We start from the raw sequence: 17,958 nt of genomic DNA, 5'->3' as shown, positions 1-17,958 counted from the left end.
TTTGAAATCAAGCTTTTAAGGCTGGAGGGCCTCACTGATATAAGAAGAATTATTTCAAAATAGAAAAAAAAACATATTACAAACTCTCCCATCCAACCTGTGTGGTCAACGGCAAGATCACCCTGAAATCAATTACACACAAGGTCACCATCATTTTTCACAGTGTACTTTCAACACACAACTCTGAACTGAAGATTTATCTGTCTATTGAATTACTTTTCCTTATAACTGTGCCTGCTCTTTTAGTGGAGAATTTCTGATGACTTCATTTAGAAGTGTTAATTTAAATGAGATAGGAAAGATAACACATTCAATCATATGAGCAGCTGACTGTTTTGGTTTCCAGCTAGCACATGACCCTCTTCAGATCTGGAAATGAATCCTTATGGTGATGAAAAGACACCATAATGACACAAAATTCTTCATTACATCATAAAAAACCTTTCTCACATAGTACATTTTATGCTGCAGCTGAAGCAAGAGTAAATGAGATCTCATTTCAATACTGGATGGACTTGCACTGTTTTCATTCCCTGATGTTAATGATATGAATGCTAAACTCCTCTTGATTAGGATACAGTTATTTGGAGATCATTTGTATCTCTACCAGCAACACTGGGATATACAAGACAGACACCCATTCCAAACACCCAAATACCAAAAGGATTTCTGGGAACAATACAATAAAACTACAACACAGCCAGTCCTGGTCTGACAGGAGCACAAAGCAAAAGCAATTCTGATTTTACACAAATGTATGAAGCACATACTATATAGCAAGCAATACATGCATGACGTTTTTAAACAAATTCTCACAATCTGAATTAGGTGCAACACCTTAACTAATTTTTCTCAGCTGATTTTTCTTGATTCAATTATTTTCTTTGCATTTCTACCCCATAACATCAATCTTACCTCAGGCCAAACTAGTGAGCAAGCGTCCTCCTAAAGTTCACCCCAATTCCATGGCAGAGTTTGGTGGAAAGGAGCAGTGCAGCCAGGCCCATCCTGCCACACACATGATGCTGGAGCACTCACACTGAATTTATACATGAGCACCAGCTGTAGATTCAGATGGGTACCACTAACCCCACTACTGCAATCAGCATTTTAAGGCAAGGACAACCTACTGAAAAGCCAGAAAGAGCTTTGGGGATTCTCCACTGAATGACAACCTTAAGGACACCCAAGAAATGATCAGTTGATTCTACTCACTTTCTTATGGCTCTTCAGGACTGAGGGTGTCACAAAAGCTTTGTCACACAGGTCACACTTGTATTTCTTATGTCCATCATGTACAACTTGAATATGAACATTTAACGTGTCCTTTCTTTTGAAAGTGGCATCACAGTGATCACACTTGAAGGTCCTCTCACCTAACAAAGAGAAAAAGAGATCTTCCTCAACTACCACCCTCTTAAAAAGAAAGTCACAGCACATGTTTTTAGAGAAACCTTCAGGAAAACCTACAATTCTGCACACCATGAATTACATATTTTGGATATTCTGCAAATGCTTTTTCATTAGACTACACATTACTGAACAGGTTTTTAACATTTTCCTCCATAATTTTTAACATTTAATGTTGGGAAAAAGATTTATCACATCCAACGCTTTAAAAAATTGCAGAAGCCTTGAAAGATAATCGTAAAAGAACAAACTGAACATGCCAATCCAATAATTCATCTAAAAGAAACTCTGTTATGCAGGATTAAAAAAAGGAAAGATTTGTGGTTTTCTTAGTTCTGCCAGTGTGAATATTCCCCCAAAGAAAGTACTGTCTTCCAAGCTACAAGGATTTTAGATCATGGGCATTTTCTAAAGTCTAAACTGTTGATTTTCAAAGGGTTGAATGATAGTATAGCGCTCTGCAAGTATTAAAGAAGGAGAAAATTCCACCAAAAATAAATCATAACACAGTCAACCAAAAAAAAAAAAAGGACAGAATGCCAAGAAAAGTTACTCATGAGCAAAAATGGCCACAGTATTTCTCTGAGCTGCTCCAGTTCTGTGCCAGAGGCAGCAAACATGAGCCTGGGCTGGCACAGGAGAGACAATCTCAGCGTCAAGCTCTAAACTGGATTACCTACAAAAGCTGAGCAAGTCACCAACTTATCTGTGTTTCCATTTCTCCTTTCTTAAAATGGAGGTAACACTATAACACTTAATGCAGAAATAAATTTCTTGCCGTAGACCTCAAATAATTGCTGGATTTTCTACAGCATATTTCAATTTGCATTTAAGTGCATCTGAAGGCAAGGTATGAACTTGGCTCTGAATATTTTAACTCTCTGGGTACAGAGTTGAATCTTAGCACCAATTTAACACAGCAAGTTGTATATTGCAGCAAGATGCCACATGTTTGTTTTTGTCAGTCACATATGAGAAAGGAGAAAGCTGTTTTTCCTCTGACTTTGCCCTTACTGTTATGGATTAACAGATGTCTTTGCAGAGAGAAGGGGGTTCGGAACAGGGCTTTGCATTCCTCACACTGGAACGGTCTCTCTTCAGAATGAGTCTGTGGATGAAAGACAAGTGTCAGAGGAAAGGCTCATGGAAATCCATCATTGCAGTAACTACAGTTCATTTTCTAGATAGGACTCAGGAGGGGATATCACAATTGGAAGCACCAGGGAATGAGGAATTAAAATAATCAATCATTCTGCCTGGATTCAGGATCCTGAAAGCCAGCACAGCAGCTACTCAGTAACTGTACCATCACGGTCCTCACAAGTGTCACATGAGGTGTGCCCATAAACAGAAACAAAAACACAGAATAACCAGAGGAAAAAACTACAAGCTCAGCTGCATTGCTTCAGCTGTACTAACACTGGCCTGGAATACTTATTCATATGAATAAATCCTTTGAAGTTGATGGCACACAAACCTCTTTCTTTTCCTTAAAGTTTTAAGGGAAAACCAATCTGATTTTCAAGATGACAACTAAAATTTGGCAAAGAAAATTCCTCAAATCATGAGACTACTTTTATATAGAGATATAGCTTCTTTCATTTAAAAAAAATACCAAACAACAAAAAACACCCAAAAAAAATTAAAGCCATGGAAGTAAAAGTACAGAGATTTTTATTGGCTGTAGAAAAATTCACTGTAGCTAAAAAACAGCCTCAAAGTTATGAATAAAATAAAAGGCTAAGCTTGGATGAATCTCCTAGACCGCAGAGTTGATGAAGGAAATTTCTTTTCTGAAGCAAAGAAAATCTTGGGAAACATCCAGCTTTATTTTACTTTTATAAATTCCAAAGCACTTTCCCTGTTTCCTAGTGTTTTTAGCAGCTGTCCCACTGTAGATAATAAGTTGTACTGATTAATTTACTACCTACCCAATTTCCTACTATTTTTTGCAAAGGAAAGCAGGTTTTTAAAGCATCAGCATCCAAATACTTTATTAGCTCACAAGAACCTTACTACAAGCTGGAGTGCCCAGAGGAAAAGGGGATGGACAGTAAGTGTTTTATAATATGCAGGAAATTAGCTAAATGAGTTAATCTGGTAGACTAAGGGCAAATATTAGCATAGTGTATATTTATATAATCTATTTCTGCTATCCAGAACCCATGCAACTATTATTCCACCCCTTCAACTGGGGGAAAAAAGGGGGCTCTGGGGAGACAGCAAAATTCTTGAGAGGCTGGCTGACAGCCTTGAACCCAGTTTGATTTTAACACCAATGTCCTCTCACACACAGCACCAAAACTTGAATGTCCTGCAACAGTATAGGGAGGCCTTGGGCTCAAAATCAATTCCTTGACCTCAGCCTAAGTTACTGAAAGCAAAAAGGCTGCTGGAAGACCATCACAGGTGTGGAATATATCTCATGTTCCTTGAAATCTGCTGTATGTTCTAGACCAGACTCTCCAGCAGGTTCCCACCACAGCTGGCATTAGCTGACACCCTGCTCAGCCCCCCTGGCAGTGAGGCCAAGGATTGACAGGACATGAAGAGACTGAACTGCCTTCTCACCTCAATAGGGGGTTCCTCCAGAACAGGCTTGGGACACATGGACGAGACACTGTGGGGAAGCTCGCAGTGCTGCTGCCTGTGCTGTACCTGTTCTGTGGATAAATAGAAGGGTTCAGTCTCCAGAGCTGTCAATCTGGCACCTTCCACGAGCGCAAAAGTCATGCTGCTTTTTAAAAAATGCCCTGGTTTGGAACACTCACCACGGGGGTGACAGTTCTGAAGAGCAGGGTGATTTGCACAGAACTCCTCCTTAGCATCTCCTTTATAATCTCCTTTTGATCAAAATACACAGATTGATCTGCACATCTTCACTCCCCTACCAAGAAAATCACCTAACTAGGCATACCCACATGCAAGGATACACAGATCATTCCAGCGACTCAGGATGGGCTCTCACACAGCATTTTATGGCAGCCTTTCCTACCACAGCATCTGTGGAGGCTTAAGCCCAGCCCAAGGCTACTTATTCCCAACAGATAAACTGATGGAATACAGTTGTTTCAAATCATTATGCTCCCAAGGACCAAACAACCCTGGATTAGCCATAAACCCTTTAAAATCCTGCGTCTGATGACCTATTTCTGCCGACTGTCATGTCCTCATATTTTGTTCTCTGAACTCATCCTCTGTACATAGCAACAAAGGAGCAGATGGAGCAAAAACATCTCCTGTATGGAGGTAATCTGCATTACATGGCTCAGAACACACACCCTCATCCAGCCTAACCTGCATGAAAGGTGACTACTTTGATCTGCAGCACAATCCCTTTTTGCCTCCTCATTTCAGATACTGCTCTCCTGCCTTGTCACAGAAATGGAACTGTATTTAAGTCACATCATTTAAGATCATTCAAGTCACAGCCTGAGCTTTTACAGAGGAGATCTGAGCTGGTTCCATACCCCAGAACACTTCCCAGCCTGGACACCTCCAAGGAAGTGGCAAAGCCAGCTTGCACATGCACCTATGCAGAGCAGTGCAGCACCTGTTTGCAGGAGCAGCATATCACAGAGGTACCACAGTTCCTGCCTCACATGTGCAGCTCTAGGAGCATAACAAGTACTAAGTTAAGGTTCACATCCCAGTGCTCCATTGAACAGAGCAGATAGGCTCTTGGCAACTCCACTGTATCTCCCAGTGAAATCCTCTGAAACAAGAGGAACTAATCTCCTTCTGCACTTTTGAAATGACCCAACAGACATCCACGTCTGAAAGAGGTTTAAAAACACATGTTGGGGGAGCCATTTTTATTCTGAGACTTCCAACATGAAATCAGGTTAACCCCCCCTTACACACACACAGAGGAATTACAGAAACAAAAGCAACAAGTCTCCATCTAAAACACGAACCAAGAATTCAAAGGCACAAAATGTATCTGTACTCTCATATATAAAAAGGATGCAAGCCTGTTGCAAAATCCAAACGTTTTTTAAGCATATTGCTGTCAAATTTAAAGGCATGTTTTCTATTAAATGCTGTTGATTTAAGTGGTTTTAACTCCTATAGCCATCATTCCTACTACAGGTATCTATGCTCCCTGCTACTAGCCCAGTAACCTAATCCTGAAACTCAGAAAAGGACCCTGAAATTATTTAGAATTCAATTCTCCTCCTCCAAAAGAAAATAAACCTAGGAAGATATCTTACAGGAAACACACATCTAAAAATCATTAAAAACATAAGCTGAAAAAATACATAGAAGTATAATACACAATAAAGTTTTACATTTACACTGTTCCTGGATCAGCATTCCTGTGAACAAGCAAGAGAGAACCACTGCCCTCTTTCCCTAGGCACAGCCTTCCCAAAATCATGGCACTCTAAACTATTTTAGCCTTCCAAACCACCACATCCTTGAGTTGTATGGTACAACTGGCTTTTGTGCACACACATCCAGACTCCCCTCTGCTGCCTGCTCCCTCTCCTCCAGTTGTTTCCTCAGTGGAGAGAGGTGTGTCTAAAAAGGCAACTCAGGCCATCCATGTCAGTCTCCTGCCTCTCCTGTTCACTCCCTCACTCAGCAAGTGAATTTAGAGACCTACATGTGGATGGGTGAACAGTCACAGCTGTTTGGGTAATCTTTATGCAAACGCAGGAACAAGTTTCTCTCAATATAGAACAGAGTTGATTTACAGCCAGTACCAGGTGCAAACAGGTCCAGGAAATCAGCATTTCAAAATGCTGTAAGGAATTCCATCAAAATTTGGTACCCACTAAAGCTGTCTAAATTTTAATATTTTTCCCATTAAGTGGAACCTCTTAATCCTTGTTTATGCTGGTGGTACTGCTGCTTTAAACACAGAATTGGGTCAAAGTGTTTACTCCTTCATACTTAATCCTGAAGTCCATTTTCAACTCAAACTCCCTACCAGTCATCAATGGCTAGCTAACATCAGGAAACATGTAAAAAGTATACATTTAAAATACATTTATCTTTCTAGGTAATATTTTATACATTTTTCTTAGAATATATCCAATCTGCAAGGTTCTGTCCAATTTCCTTAAAGTCTAGACCATAAAATATAATGTATGGGAGATAATCTTGTCCTTCAGCAGGCTGCTGCATGCTTTCTTGTTTTAGACAGTCATCACCATTTCATCCTGTGAGAGGCATTATTATTGCTCTTACATGATTTATGGCTGCAAGTGCAAGAGATGGTGCAAAGACCCTGTGCCAAATTCCCAGATGGAACATAACATGAGCCACACTGCAAAAGGCTTGGAGGTATGGCTTTATCAGGGATGGGGTTTTTTTCCCCTTTGGTTTTTTTTTCTTTTTTTTTCTACAGTCTTGTAATTCTGAAACAGCAGTCCTAGATAGAGCCTTGCCATTAGAAATGTAAACCCAGCTCAAAACTAATGACAGGCATTACAGAAATTAGGCCAAGCACATCTGAGCTTCAACACAGGCAGAACATCCCTTTGTGAGTCTATTTTTCAGGTAACCTTTCTTCTGATGTTGTTTAAATATGTGAACACTGCACCAAGTTCAAATTTAGTGTAGTTTGAAAGCATCTGCTGCTAAGTCCAACAATGACTGCAAGAGGACTACACATAGTTTTATTCAATTACACTCTTAAAAAAAAAAGTATTCGAAGGCATCTTTAAATCAGTGACATTAACTTGGAAACCTAGCACTTAAAAGAAGAAAAAAAAAAAAAACAAAAAACCACAACAAAGCAAAAAATAAAAACAAAAAAAAGTCAAAATGGGATTTATTTGATGCTTTTAACCAAGCAACTGTGCTTTACTTCTCCTTATTTAACTTTTTTATTTAGTAGAATTGGTTCAGCCTTTTGAAATTTTGGATATAACAAAGAACACTAAAACTACATTCTCCAATACTTTAATCCCATGTTTATAAGCATGGCAGAGCTTAACGATGAACCACTTAAAGGAAAAAAAAAATCTGCAAATCTGAGGCTGGCAGACCTGTAAACAACAACAGCAGAGTGCTTTACCTTCTTGTGATTCTTGTAAACATTTCTGTGGGCAAATCCCTTTCCACAAAGCTTGCATTTATAAGGTTTATCTTCACTGTGTATTATTTTGTGTGCAGTCACTTGATCAAGTCGTTTGAAGGACTTATTGCAAACCTCGCAGGTGTAGGGGCGTTTTTCTGCAGAAAATGAGTGGGGGACATTTAATCTCCTGTTTATACAGGGGGAGAAGATGAAAGGCAGAGACAGTCATCTCCTCAGAGAGATTTTTGCAATTAAGTCAACCCAATTAAGATTAAACCAATTAGAAAGACACCTAATGCCCTTTATGTTAGACAGTTAAGTCACTTCACAAAAGATGAGCCATGGTGTATCTCAAGAAATTGGCACATTCTTTGCAATACTCATTGCTAAAACTAAACTCTGATTAATTAGCTTAAATCAAAAGAGAATGACTTCAAAGAGGAAAACTGTGTTTCCAGATTACAAATGTGAAAGAGGCCATGACAGTTTAAATGTTTTAAAACTTAATTAACAATATACATATTAGCTTCCAAACCCAAAAGTTCCTACGCAAAAAGCCTTTATGCTTCAACTGGTGACTGCAACTTAACTGCACTAATGCTCATCCAAAAGTGTCAAAAGAAAGCCAGGAGCCTCTGAGATACAGATTATGTTACAAGAAATGAGCTTTTGCTGTGGACTGATACCAAGAAAACAGTTCAACTCTAAGCCTGTGCAGCTGTAAAAATCTGCATTTGTTTAAATGCTAATGCATTTGACAGAACAATGTTTGTGTTTCCATTGTGTTGCTTGATGTTCCTAATCACTGGTGAGGGACACAGAAAAAGCTGGATTTGCAGTGACCAGATATCCTGGCAGAGCCCCTAGTGCCACACTCAAACACAAAGATGGGACACTCCCTGCTCACAGTGGATTCGTGATGGCACAAGGGAACCTTTATGGGTGCTCTGTGGATGGGGTGGCCCATGAGCTGCTCTCCACTAACACATATGCAAATGAACAGGAAAACACAGTGTGTGTAGCACAGATCACTGACAGCACACCCAGCTCCCAGCCTCTTCTCCTCAGCAGAAAACCTCATCCAGTGGTTTTTCACCTCCTCTCTAGGCCATGCAGCAACCTTTTGCCCCACTCCAGCTCACTGACCTCATCTAGCCCAGCTAGCAGGACAAAACAGCTTGAGACAAAGCAGCAGTGGAAGAAGACTACACCATGTCACTGGAATTTAGGAAGGCTTGGAAAGGCCGCCTTAGACAGTTTCCTTGGAACCTAAGATTGGCTTGCCCAACTTAGATAACAGAGATTTCATTAAGCCTCCCATAAGAAGCTAATCCAGGTAAAACTCCACGTACATGAAACACATATCCATACCCACAGGGCTCTGTGCATTCCTGTACATTACCTGAATGAGTTATCATATGGCGCTTCAGCTGGTTCGCTGAAATGAATTTCTTGTCACATTCTTGACACTCAAAAATCTCATGGACCTGCAAAATGTTTTATGATAATTAAATGTGTGTCTAAAACAAGACCATAACTCTTACACAGATATAAATTCTCTATCAGAATGTAACTACTTACTAGCCAGCAGCTATACTAATACTCCAGAATATTCTGTGATTTCACCCCTGCTTGTCCCTTGCTAAAAAACATCATCTCCCAAAAAGCAAAAATTCATAGCTGCCAACAAAAAATCATCATTACAACTATACTGCAAGTTTGCATAACCTGTGTTTCTATCTACCAGATTCATTCAAAATTTATTGGGGAAGCATTAAAAAACCAAATGCAGACTAATTTTTCAGGACATTTTCTTCTAGTCAAGACACATGTAAAAATAACACAGAAACCACTTCATAGCTTCTGTCAGAATTTTAAAAAACAAGTACTATCACACCCTTGCAGGTCTGTTTCTCCTAAAAGCTTTTAGAAGCCAGACAGTGGAGGGGCACCACTGTCTCAAACTACAAATACAGTTTTTTCAACATCACAGCACATTACAGCATTTAGGACTAAAAGCTGGAAAAACAAGAGGCAATTGACTGGTAAATAAAAAATAACGATTGCCCAGTAGAATAAAACACTGTTCAGTGTTAAACAAAAAGGAACTGGCAGGTAAAAAAAAAGGGATCAGGGGTTGGAAAGCAAGTGTGACTCGACTCACGCCAATTTTGCAGGAAGTCCAGCTCTAAAAAGTTTTAAAAGTTGAGAGACTCAAGGGCTCTTCATGCACACTCTCAAACTCTGACCAAAGCAGGATCTGGATGGTGGAGGTACAACTGACACCGAAGAAGGCTTCAAGCACCAGCACTTTATTGATCTTCAGTACAACCTTTTATACGCCTCATGTTGATGCACTGCACCTGTGTGCCCTCTGTTCCCTTGGGTGATTGGTCAGTGCCCCTGGGCACTCCATGGCTCGTTACCTTCAATGCTTTCACCTGTCCTGCACAGCTGTAGCCCATTAGGGATGGGGCTCACCTGTGGCCCCATTCCCAACCACCACAAACTGTGTGCCTACAGGATCTACCTTGGTTGGTCCCTTGCCAAGACAGCAGTACAGCTGAATGGAACTGTACACGTCCATCTAAGAAATCTGCTGAGAAATCCAGAAAGGCACCAGCACAAACCAGTCTTACCAGTAACACACAAAACCTGCAATTCCAAATCAGCCTGATTGCCCTGTGCTCCAAGGTGTCCTTAATCTTCTTTCTTAAAAGAAGAATGAGCTGCTTTACCATGAACACATGTGCTTACATTAAGAGTCAGAAGCTCAGTCCACAGCTGTACAGCCACAAAGAGAGAGACTCTCCCAGCCCACCTACAAACACTGGAAGTGCAGCACTATCAACTCTGACTGGGAAAAAAAACCAGCAACCCTGACATTTGCTTGAATGTTTCTCCCCTTTCCATTAGAGTGGAGCATCAGTAGAGAGGCCTGGCAGCCTGTGCTACTCACATGTACCTACTCACTTTGAAATATGACTTCCTGTGAATAATTCAAATCCAAAAACATGAGATCCTTATATTGAAAGGAATCATTTAGCAGGAATCTGCATCAGTAAGATTAACAGTCCCCTCTCTTTCCTCCTCACTATTATCACTATTGAGCGACTGAACTTTGCATTTTACTCAAACATCAGAACTCAGTATCAGAATACAGTTAGACAGTTAAGGCACAAGCAGTGCACAAGACACATGAAGCTAAAAATGAGTTTAAATTTGACATGAAAGCTACAGATGTGAATGACCATGTCTTCAGAAAGCAAACATGTATCAATCCCCTACAGCTACCCTCTTAACCTCCTTTCTCTATCAGATTTTTTTTCTGTTGTTTGGGCTTGTTTTCTGTTATATTTTACCTTTTTATTTCTTTACATTGAAATGGGTGGGGGGGAAAATCTGTCTTTTTCTCCTGGTTTTACCTATTATTTTCATACTGGTCTTACTGCCTGCACAAATGGTTTTGCAAATGCTGATGATCCTGCCCCACTTCCTACACAAGGAAATTAATTCAAGCAAACAAACAGGGTGAGTACTACCATGTGCAATCTCCTTCACTATCTGATATAGGTGTGTAAGTCTGGAATAGCCATTTTCTGGATGTTTTAAAAGAGAAGCCAATCAAGGAGAGCAAAGAAAGTTTTATGCACAAAATCTTCATGGTGATTCTTAAGGTAAATGCTCAACTGATAACATCAATCATATTTGAGAAACTTGTGTGTCACAATGTCTGCCCAGAATTACAACTGCTGAAACAGAACAAACATTTAATAAAATGGACATTCTAAGCAGAACATTTTGCATTTTAAAGGCCTGATGTGCAAGACCTGTGCCAATGCAAAACTTGTAATAAGATGTGGCAAGGAACACCACCATAACAAAATACAGCCCTATTAGACAAGGAGTGCAGGGCATACTAACACAAGCAAGGAGAAAAACAAATTAAAAAGGAGGGGCCCCACCATTTCCTTTGCAAAAACATATTTTAATTGATATCATTTATATCCTCAATGGATTCAGGTTATAACCAGGGTATTATTAAAGACTTACAGTTAATCTGATAAACAGTACAATGCAGCTTTTTGCAAAAACAGATTCTCCTGGGTTTTAGTGATTTATCAAATTAATCTTGCAGGGACTTCCTCTGGGTATAATGGATTCAGAATCTCATATTCATGGTCCATCTGTATTTCTACATGAACACCCTTATTTCCAATAGATGCTTTTCCAAACGTTAACCCCTCCGGTTCTGGTTATAAAAGATTATGTGCATTAAAAAAAAGACATTCAAATTTGGGTTTGAGGAAGGATTTTTTTTACTACTGCAAAACTACAATAGAAGTAACTCCCCTAAGTGGTATTTCAAAAAGCAGTAAGAAAATTACTGCGTTTTGTAGAAAAACTGAAGGCTCATGAACCTATTTTATGGTCTGTATGTATGCCATGGTTACATAACACATTTTAAAAACGCAGAAGAACAGCAGGCAACTGTGACTCAATGCTGGAGTAACATATTAGCATTTAGTAAGAGACACATGAAAACTTTAGGGAGGTATTTGGCTTGAGCAAGTGTGACTAGAAAAGTAAATACCCACAGTAAACCAGGTTGGCTTTGTAAGCATGAAAGAGATTACCCAAAGGTTTGCATTACAGCAGCTTTCAAGTGACGTGAGCAGCACAGCCTCACATCTCAGGGAAGTCAGTGCCTGCTGTGAGTCAGCCTTCATCTCACTGACCTTTCGATGCTCCTGGAGATTTGCTGCTGAGGAACATTTCTTATTGCACACTGAACACATCAGCTTCTTCCTAGAATTTCCTGAAACAGAAACAAAATACCACCAACATCTTAAAGAGGAAGTGCTAAGAAAGAACCTAAATATTTCCACTGAGCCCGTGACATTTCACAGGTCATTTGACTGACATAAGATTTTTACATTTGTATCCCCATCTTCAAAGTGCTCCGTATCAGGAGTTCTCTGTGGGTGTCCAACAAACCAGTCACTGGTGGAATGTAAATTAAGAAAACCAGAACAATAAAGAAAAAAACCTTTCAAATACATGTTATTATACACCACCAATCCCACATGAAGAGCACAGTTCCCAACTGTGAACAGCTCACTGGGCAAATGAACAGTTAATTTCATCCAGAAATCAATACAGGAGTTAGTGCAGCAGTAATAAAAAAGATCTCAAAATTAAGTCAAAACCATTTCCCATTTTTGTTTATTTAGAAAGCATTAAGCATCCTACTACATAAAATAACATTAATGGTCTTTAGCTGAATGAAACAGGCAATCATATTAGCACCAGATCATGAATTCAAATGTTTTCTAAAATGCAAATTACAAAACAAGCTGTGGGTCAGCTACCAGACATTTTCCTTCCCTTTTCACAGCTGCTTTAAAAAGTCACAAACCACTTAATGGAGTTTATCTATTACTTACCTTTAGAGATTCTTTTTTGTACCCCACAAAGCCACCATAAACCTAATTCTTTGTTTACAATTTAAGATGCCCATGCAAGACAGTTCCTAGCTTAGGTAAAACACCAGTACCAGACCTCCATACTACACTGAATAGCAGAAACATTATAAAAGTAAAAGCTTATAAAACTTATGACAAGTATTTATATACACAAATAGACACATAACACTGGAATACACTTAGTCCTTCAATATGGAATTCATATACCACTACATAACTGACAAAAACTAAGCCTAAACGTAACAGTGTTCATAGATGAAAAAAATTATTACTGATACCAAAAAAAAAGGAGATCATTTTTGTAAGGATATTACAGAAAGGTTTCTCTACACTGCAAGAGTTTGGCAGCAGAAGGAGACTGAAAATCTTAAAAAGCATCTCAGTGCTGTCACCATCAACTAAAGACTGTTTTCTGTGCACTCTGGAATTCTGTTACCCCCACACATAATGGTACTCCTTTGACACAGAGAGGGGACACATAGACAGAGTGCAGAGTGCCAGAATTGGGATTTGTGCTGTGGACCTGAGAGCAGTGTTTTGCCCTTCCATGAGAAGTGAGTGACGTTTGAGTGAAAACTACTCACAGCACACAGATAAGAAAACATGAGGGCCTAAGAGGACCAGTGGATGGTGTGGTCTGGCTTCCTGCACAACAGAAGGTTCAGGACTTTATGCAACCCTCATCAAGCTTAATCGTTTGATTAGGCAAAGAAAAGATATCCTATTGTGTCCTGAAAATGCCAAAAAATCAAGAACTCACCGTCTCCTGTAACAGTTTGTGCCAGTGGTTGATTTTTCTCACTCCTGAAACATTTTGCTTCATCTACTCTTTGCCTAGTTTAAACTTTGCCAAATTCCTATTACATTTTCTGCAGGAGACTAATGACTCATGTGGCCTACAGTAATTTCTCCTGGGGGGGAGGAGGAATAGTAACTCTTGCAATTAAGTTACTTCTTAATTTTCTATTTGATACAAATGAATCCATTAAAAAAGAAATCAAAGACACTGTTTACTCTGATTTGCAAATTTAAGGCTAGGAATATGTCAGAAGGGACTTTTTCTGAAGGAACATTAAACTCTTTCTTACCACTGTGAACATTTTCTTTGTGTTTTTTCAGGGCATCCTTGCTCTTGAACCTCTTCCCACAGCTATCTGCCTTGCATATGAACCTGGCATCCCCTCTGCATGCCTCCTTGTGCTGCTCATAACTACATAGGATAACAAAGAGAGGAAAAAAAACCCACATGAGGCAGAGTCTCCAGAAACCAGAGCTGTAGCAAGTACTCAGAGCTGAACACATGCTGCACTGCAGAGTTCCAAGGCCACCTCATGCATTACTTACAGCAGAGAGGAATGAAAGCATTTGAGTCCTTGCCCTGTTAGGATTCCCAAACACTACCAAGCTTTTGGAAAGCTAACATGCAAAGGGAGGCCAGCAAGGACATGACAGCAGTCCTGTAACTCGGACACAAAACCTCGATTCCGAGCTGAAGGCAGTATTGCAAACAGAGCACTGGAAACTTCTTGAGGAGTCTCCTGGGCTGATATTCTCTGTGCACTGAAGGACACTAAGAGACAAAAAAAGAGAAAAAATGAAGTAAAGGCAACATTCTACAACTCACACAGGCTTGCAGTAGCTACAAACTATACATACCTTTACGAAAAGTAGGTTAACAATCTGTAATTAAATGTATAATAAAAAGTAATATATCTAAAATATATATATAAACAACAAAAGAAAACCAGTTATGCTTCTGTGCAGAAGGATAATTCTAAGATACATGACTTTAGTGACAAACCTGCATATTGATATTCTCAAGGACAACAAAGACATGTTCTTAAATCTCACATCTTTCATGTTTCTATTTTTGTTTTTCCATCGTGCAAATATTTAATTAAGCAAATATAAAACACTTGTTTTCCTTTTATTTTCCTTAAATCTTACTTTAATTCTGTATCAGCATCCACAGCTTGAAAATTACACCTCCTAAACTACTAAATATTCCACGGATGGAGACCAGTAATGCTGCAACAAACTGTTGCTCTGCTCTGGTCTCCAGTGTATGACTTTAACACACAATTGTCAATATTTTTCCAATCCCCATTGAATTCTACAAGAAATATGAAAAATTAAGACAATAAAGATTAAAGCAGAGGGTGAGGGTATAAATACAGATGCATAAAAATTAAAGCCTAGCTTGTGATTAGGTCAAGAGAAACAAAAGATTGAATGAAATTGATTCAAATAATCCCTGAAAAACACTCCTGTTTCTACTCACTGTCTTTGTAGAGCTTGTTTAACAGGGAATTTCTTTCCACAATTTCGGCACTTAAATTCCTTTTCCTCACTGGGTTTTTGGTGCAAAGTCTGCAGATGCTCAGCTAGGATCTCCTGGCTGGCAAAACTGGATTCACAGTTTGGGCACGCATGGTCCTGTTTACAGGTGAGGGGATCTGCATGATTGGAAGCAAACCAATGTAAAGGAGTAGGTCCCAGGTTTTTTGGTTACATTAAGAGAGACTCTCTGTCAGAAACAAAAGGGTGGCAGGAAACTCACAGAAAACAGTGTCTCTGAAGGGATTATAGACAGCCTATCTCAAGAGGATTACCATCAGCATCACTGAAAACGGATGGGAAGTGTTAAGATGGGTGTGACAGACTGCTGGCCCAAATCAGTCATTCAACTCCATCAGAACCTCAATGCAAGTAGTCATTTATTAATTCATCATCATCTTTGATAAAGATGCTGGGAATTCCCCAGACAGTTCAGCTCACCTTCCTTTTCCTACACACCTTAGGATTGGCTGAATAGCTCTATGGGAAGGTTTATTTCTCTCCCCTCTAAATAGGAAAGAAATTACCCCTCTTAGAGCAAAAGTTCAACATTCCTAAACTTGTGTGTCAGGTGAAACAAACTCGGTCTTCAGTTCAAAAAGTAAGGGTTACTATTTAAGAAATCCAGGCTCACTCATTCACTCAGTAATTCACAAGACTTGCTGCTCCTTATAAGGCAAAGAATTTCAACTCCAACCCCAAAAAAAAGAGATAAAAATAATGCAAGAACTCAGATTCAACCCCAGGGACCTTCCAGTTCCCCAGTCCTGTACAGTTAGTGCTCTCTTTCTTCATTACCACTTTCAAGCTCTGAAGTTACCTATATTTTACGTATTGCTCACCTGCAATTTTTTCACCAGCTGGTTGAACTTCTTTATTGCTGCCACTGTCTTCATCTTCCTGGATAACAGTTACTACTTCCTCCTCCTCCTCCTCTTCTTCCATGTCACTGTCCAAGTACCCAATCAGAAGTTCTGTGTCTGTTTCAATATCTTCCACAGCCAAATAGAAAATATTTTCCCCCTCCTGTTGCAAACAGAAGTAGAGGCAATAAACAATTATGTCAGAAAAACAAAAATCTGGACAAGTATGAGAACCTAAACTAATACTATCCCTCAACCATGGAAGGGTTGGCTCTACTCCTCAGGAAGCACAATGCTACAACAGCCTTGCTAAAGACTTCTTTCCCACTGTGGCTGCATGGATAGGGTGCATTTGTATTCTGCTAACTTGGGAATATTCCCCTGCCTCACCTGTGAGGCTTTTCCACTATTCCCTGCAGCTTAGACCAAGATGGAGATGGCATTAAAGTCTTTTCCTGCCACACTCCACTTGACAGGAACTTCAGGGTTTGAAAACGAAATATTTGAGGATTAGAAAAACAGCAAAATTTAGATAACCAGCACAGCTTTATCTCTCTCCCCAGCTGACTGCAGGAATTCTATCACAGCTTTCAGCAGCATGTTTACATAGTGTTACTCTTTCTCCCTCTCCTCAAGATTCCCAGTCTTCTCCAACAGGATTTCACCCCTGGTCAGTTATCTTCACTATCAAACTAGCAGGCACATCTGGAAAATGCACTTTAAACCCTGTGCTGGTTTAAATCAGTGTGGGTCCACAAAAGGCCAAAGGATCCAGCCCCATTCTGCACGACAGCACAAACTCTGTAACGATAAGCTCCAAAAGCTTCTTGATAACACCTAGACAAGCTTCCAAATAGCTACATAAGCTAACAACTTTGGGCTCTGACAGTACTTAATTAAAGTTAGCAAGGCTAGCGCTATGGGGTGTGGGGAGGAATCTGTACATCTGTCCCCTAAACTGATACTCCGTGAGATAGAGATACCTTTTCTTCTTTCTATATGTGAACCAACTGCTTTAGGTACTGGCCAAAGCACTGAAGGAGACTCATTTCTATGCAATGAAGACTCCCAGTTCTATCATAAATCTTAAATCTTATCTGAGTAACACCCGGAAAAGTTAACTGAGGCTTCTTTGTCCTGAATCTAGCCATACATTTTGTAACAAGCTTCCTTGAGCAAGGACAAGATAATGATTTTTAATTTTTGTAATACACTAAAATTAATTTAAACTGTCAACAAGGATGCAGCATTCCCTGAGCTGCAGAAGGTCTGTTATATTTTACTCAAGATACTGTCACACAGGAGTGAAACCTACTTAATTCAGTAGACTGGATAGAGCTGCTACTTTCAAGGATGCACCACTCTTCTGTCCTTATCTCAACAGCAGCATTGGAAAACAAAAAATTATGATTTCTTTTTTCTGGAGATCTATTCTGCAGTCCAGATATCTATCAGCACACCAACCTAACCTCCGTACACATCCACAAGTTGCTGGGTTTCATAGTACTCTGTCAAGTTGCAGAAACCTTTAATTTAGTACAGTCTAAAGTCAAAACAAATCCTCTTGACATGAGGAAAAGTAGAAGGTCTTTCTACACTCAGTCTCCACACAGACAGGATAAAACCATTGGGGTAAATCTCGAATACATCACTGTTTAGGACAGCCTTACTCTAAAAGGAGGACAATCTCATGAAGGGAAGCACAGCTCTATTATTGGATTACCAAAAATAATAATGGAAAGAATTTAAAAAATTAATGATTTTGAAAATTTGGAAATAAAAGAAAAGAAGAGAAAGTCATGTATCCCAGGTAAAAATAAAGCCCCAAGTA

General features: G+C 39.5%; 1 protein-coding gene across 1 annotated transcript in view; it reads right to left on the bottom strand.

Annotated features, from left to right (window-relative positions):
- The window catches only part of PRDM5 (PR/SET domain 5), a gene marked incomplete at its 5' end in the record, with an annotated part of 58,649 nt that overhangs the window by 26,190 nt on the left and 14,501 nt on the right, over positions 1-17,958 (bottom strand). The window contains 8 exons of the mRNA XM_084204612.1: positions 1,216-1,376; positions 2,425-2,518; positions 7,439-7,596; positions 8,844-8,928; positions 12,181-12,260; positions 14,016-14,137; positions 15,209-15,383; positions 16,107-16,290. Coding sequence (XP_084060738.1) covers positions 1,216-1,376; positions 2,425-2,518; positions 7,439-7,596; positions 8,844-8,928; positions 12,181-12,260; positions 14,016-14,137; positions 15,209-15,383; positions 16,107-16,290 — 1,059 coding nt within the window. The remainder of the gene's footprint in view (positions 1-1,215; positions 1,377-2,424; positions 2,519-7,438; positions 7,597-8,843; positions 8,929-12,180; positions 12,261-14,015; positions 14,138-15,208; positions 15,384-16,106; positions 16,291-17,958) is intronic.

The sequence above is a fragment of the Fringilla coelebs genome (genome assembly GCF_963513975.1).
Source record: "Fringilla coelebs genome assembly, chromosome: 4".
In the NCBI taxonomy this organism is placed as follows: Eukaryota; Metazoa; Chordata; class Aves; order Passeriformes; family Fringillidae; genus Fringilla; species Fringilla coelebs.
Note: the sequence above shows the minus strand (reverse complement) of the source record. Positions and strands in the feature narration are given on the sequence as shown.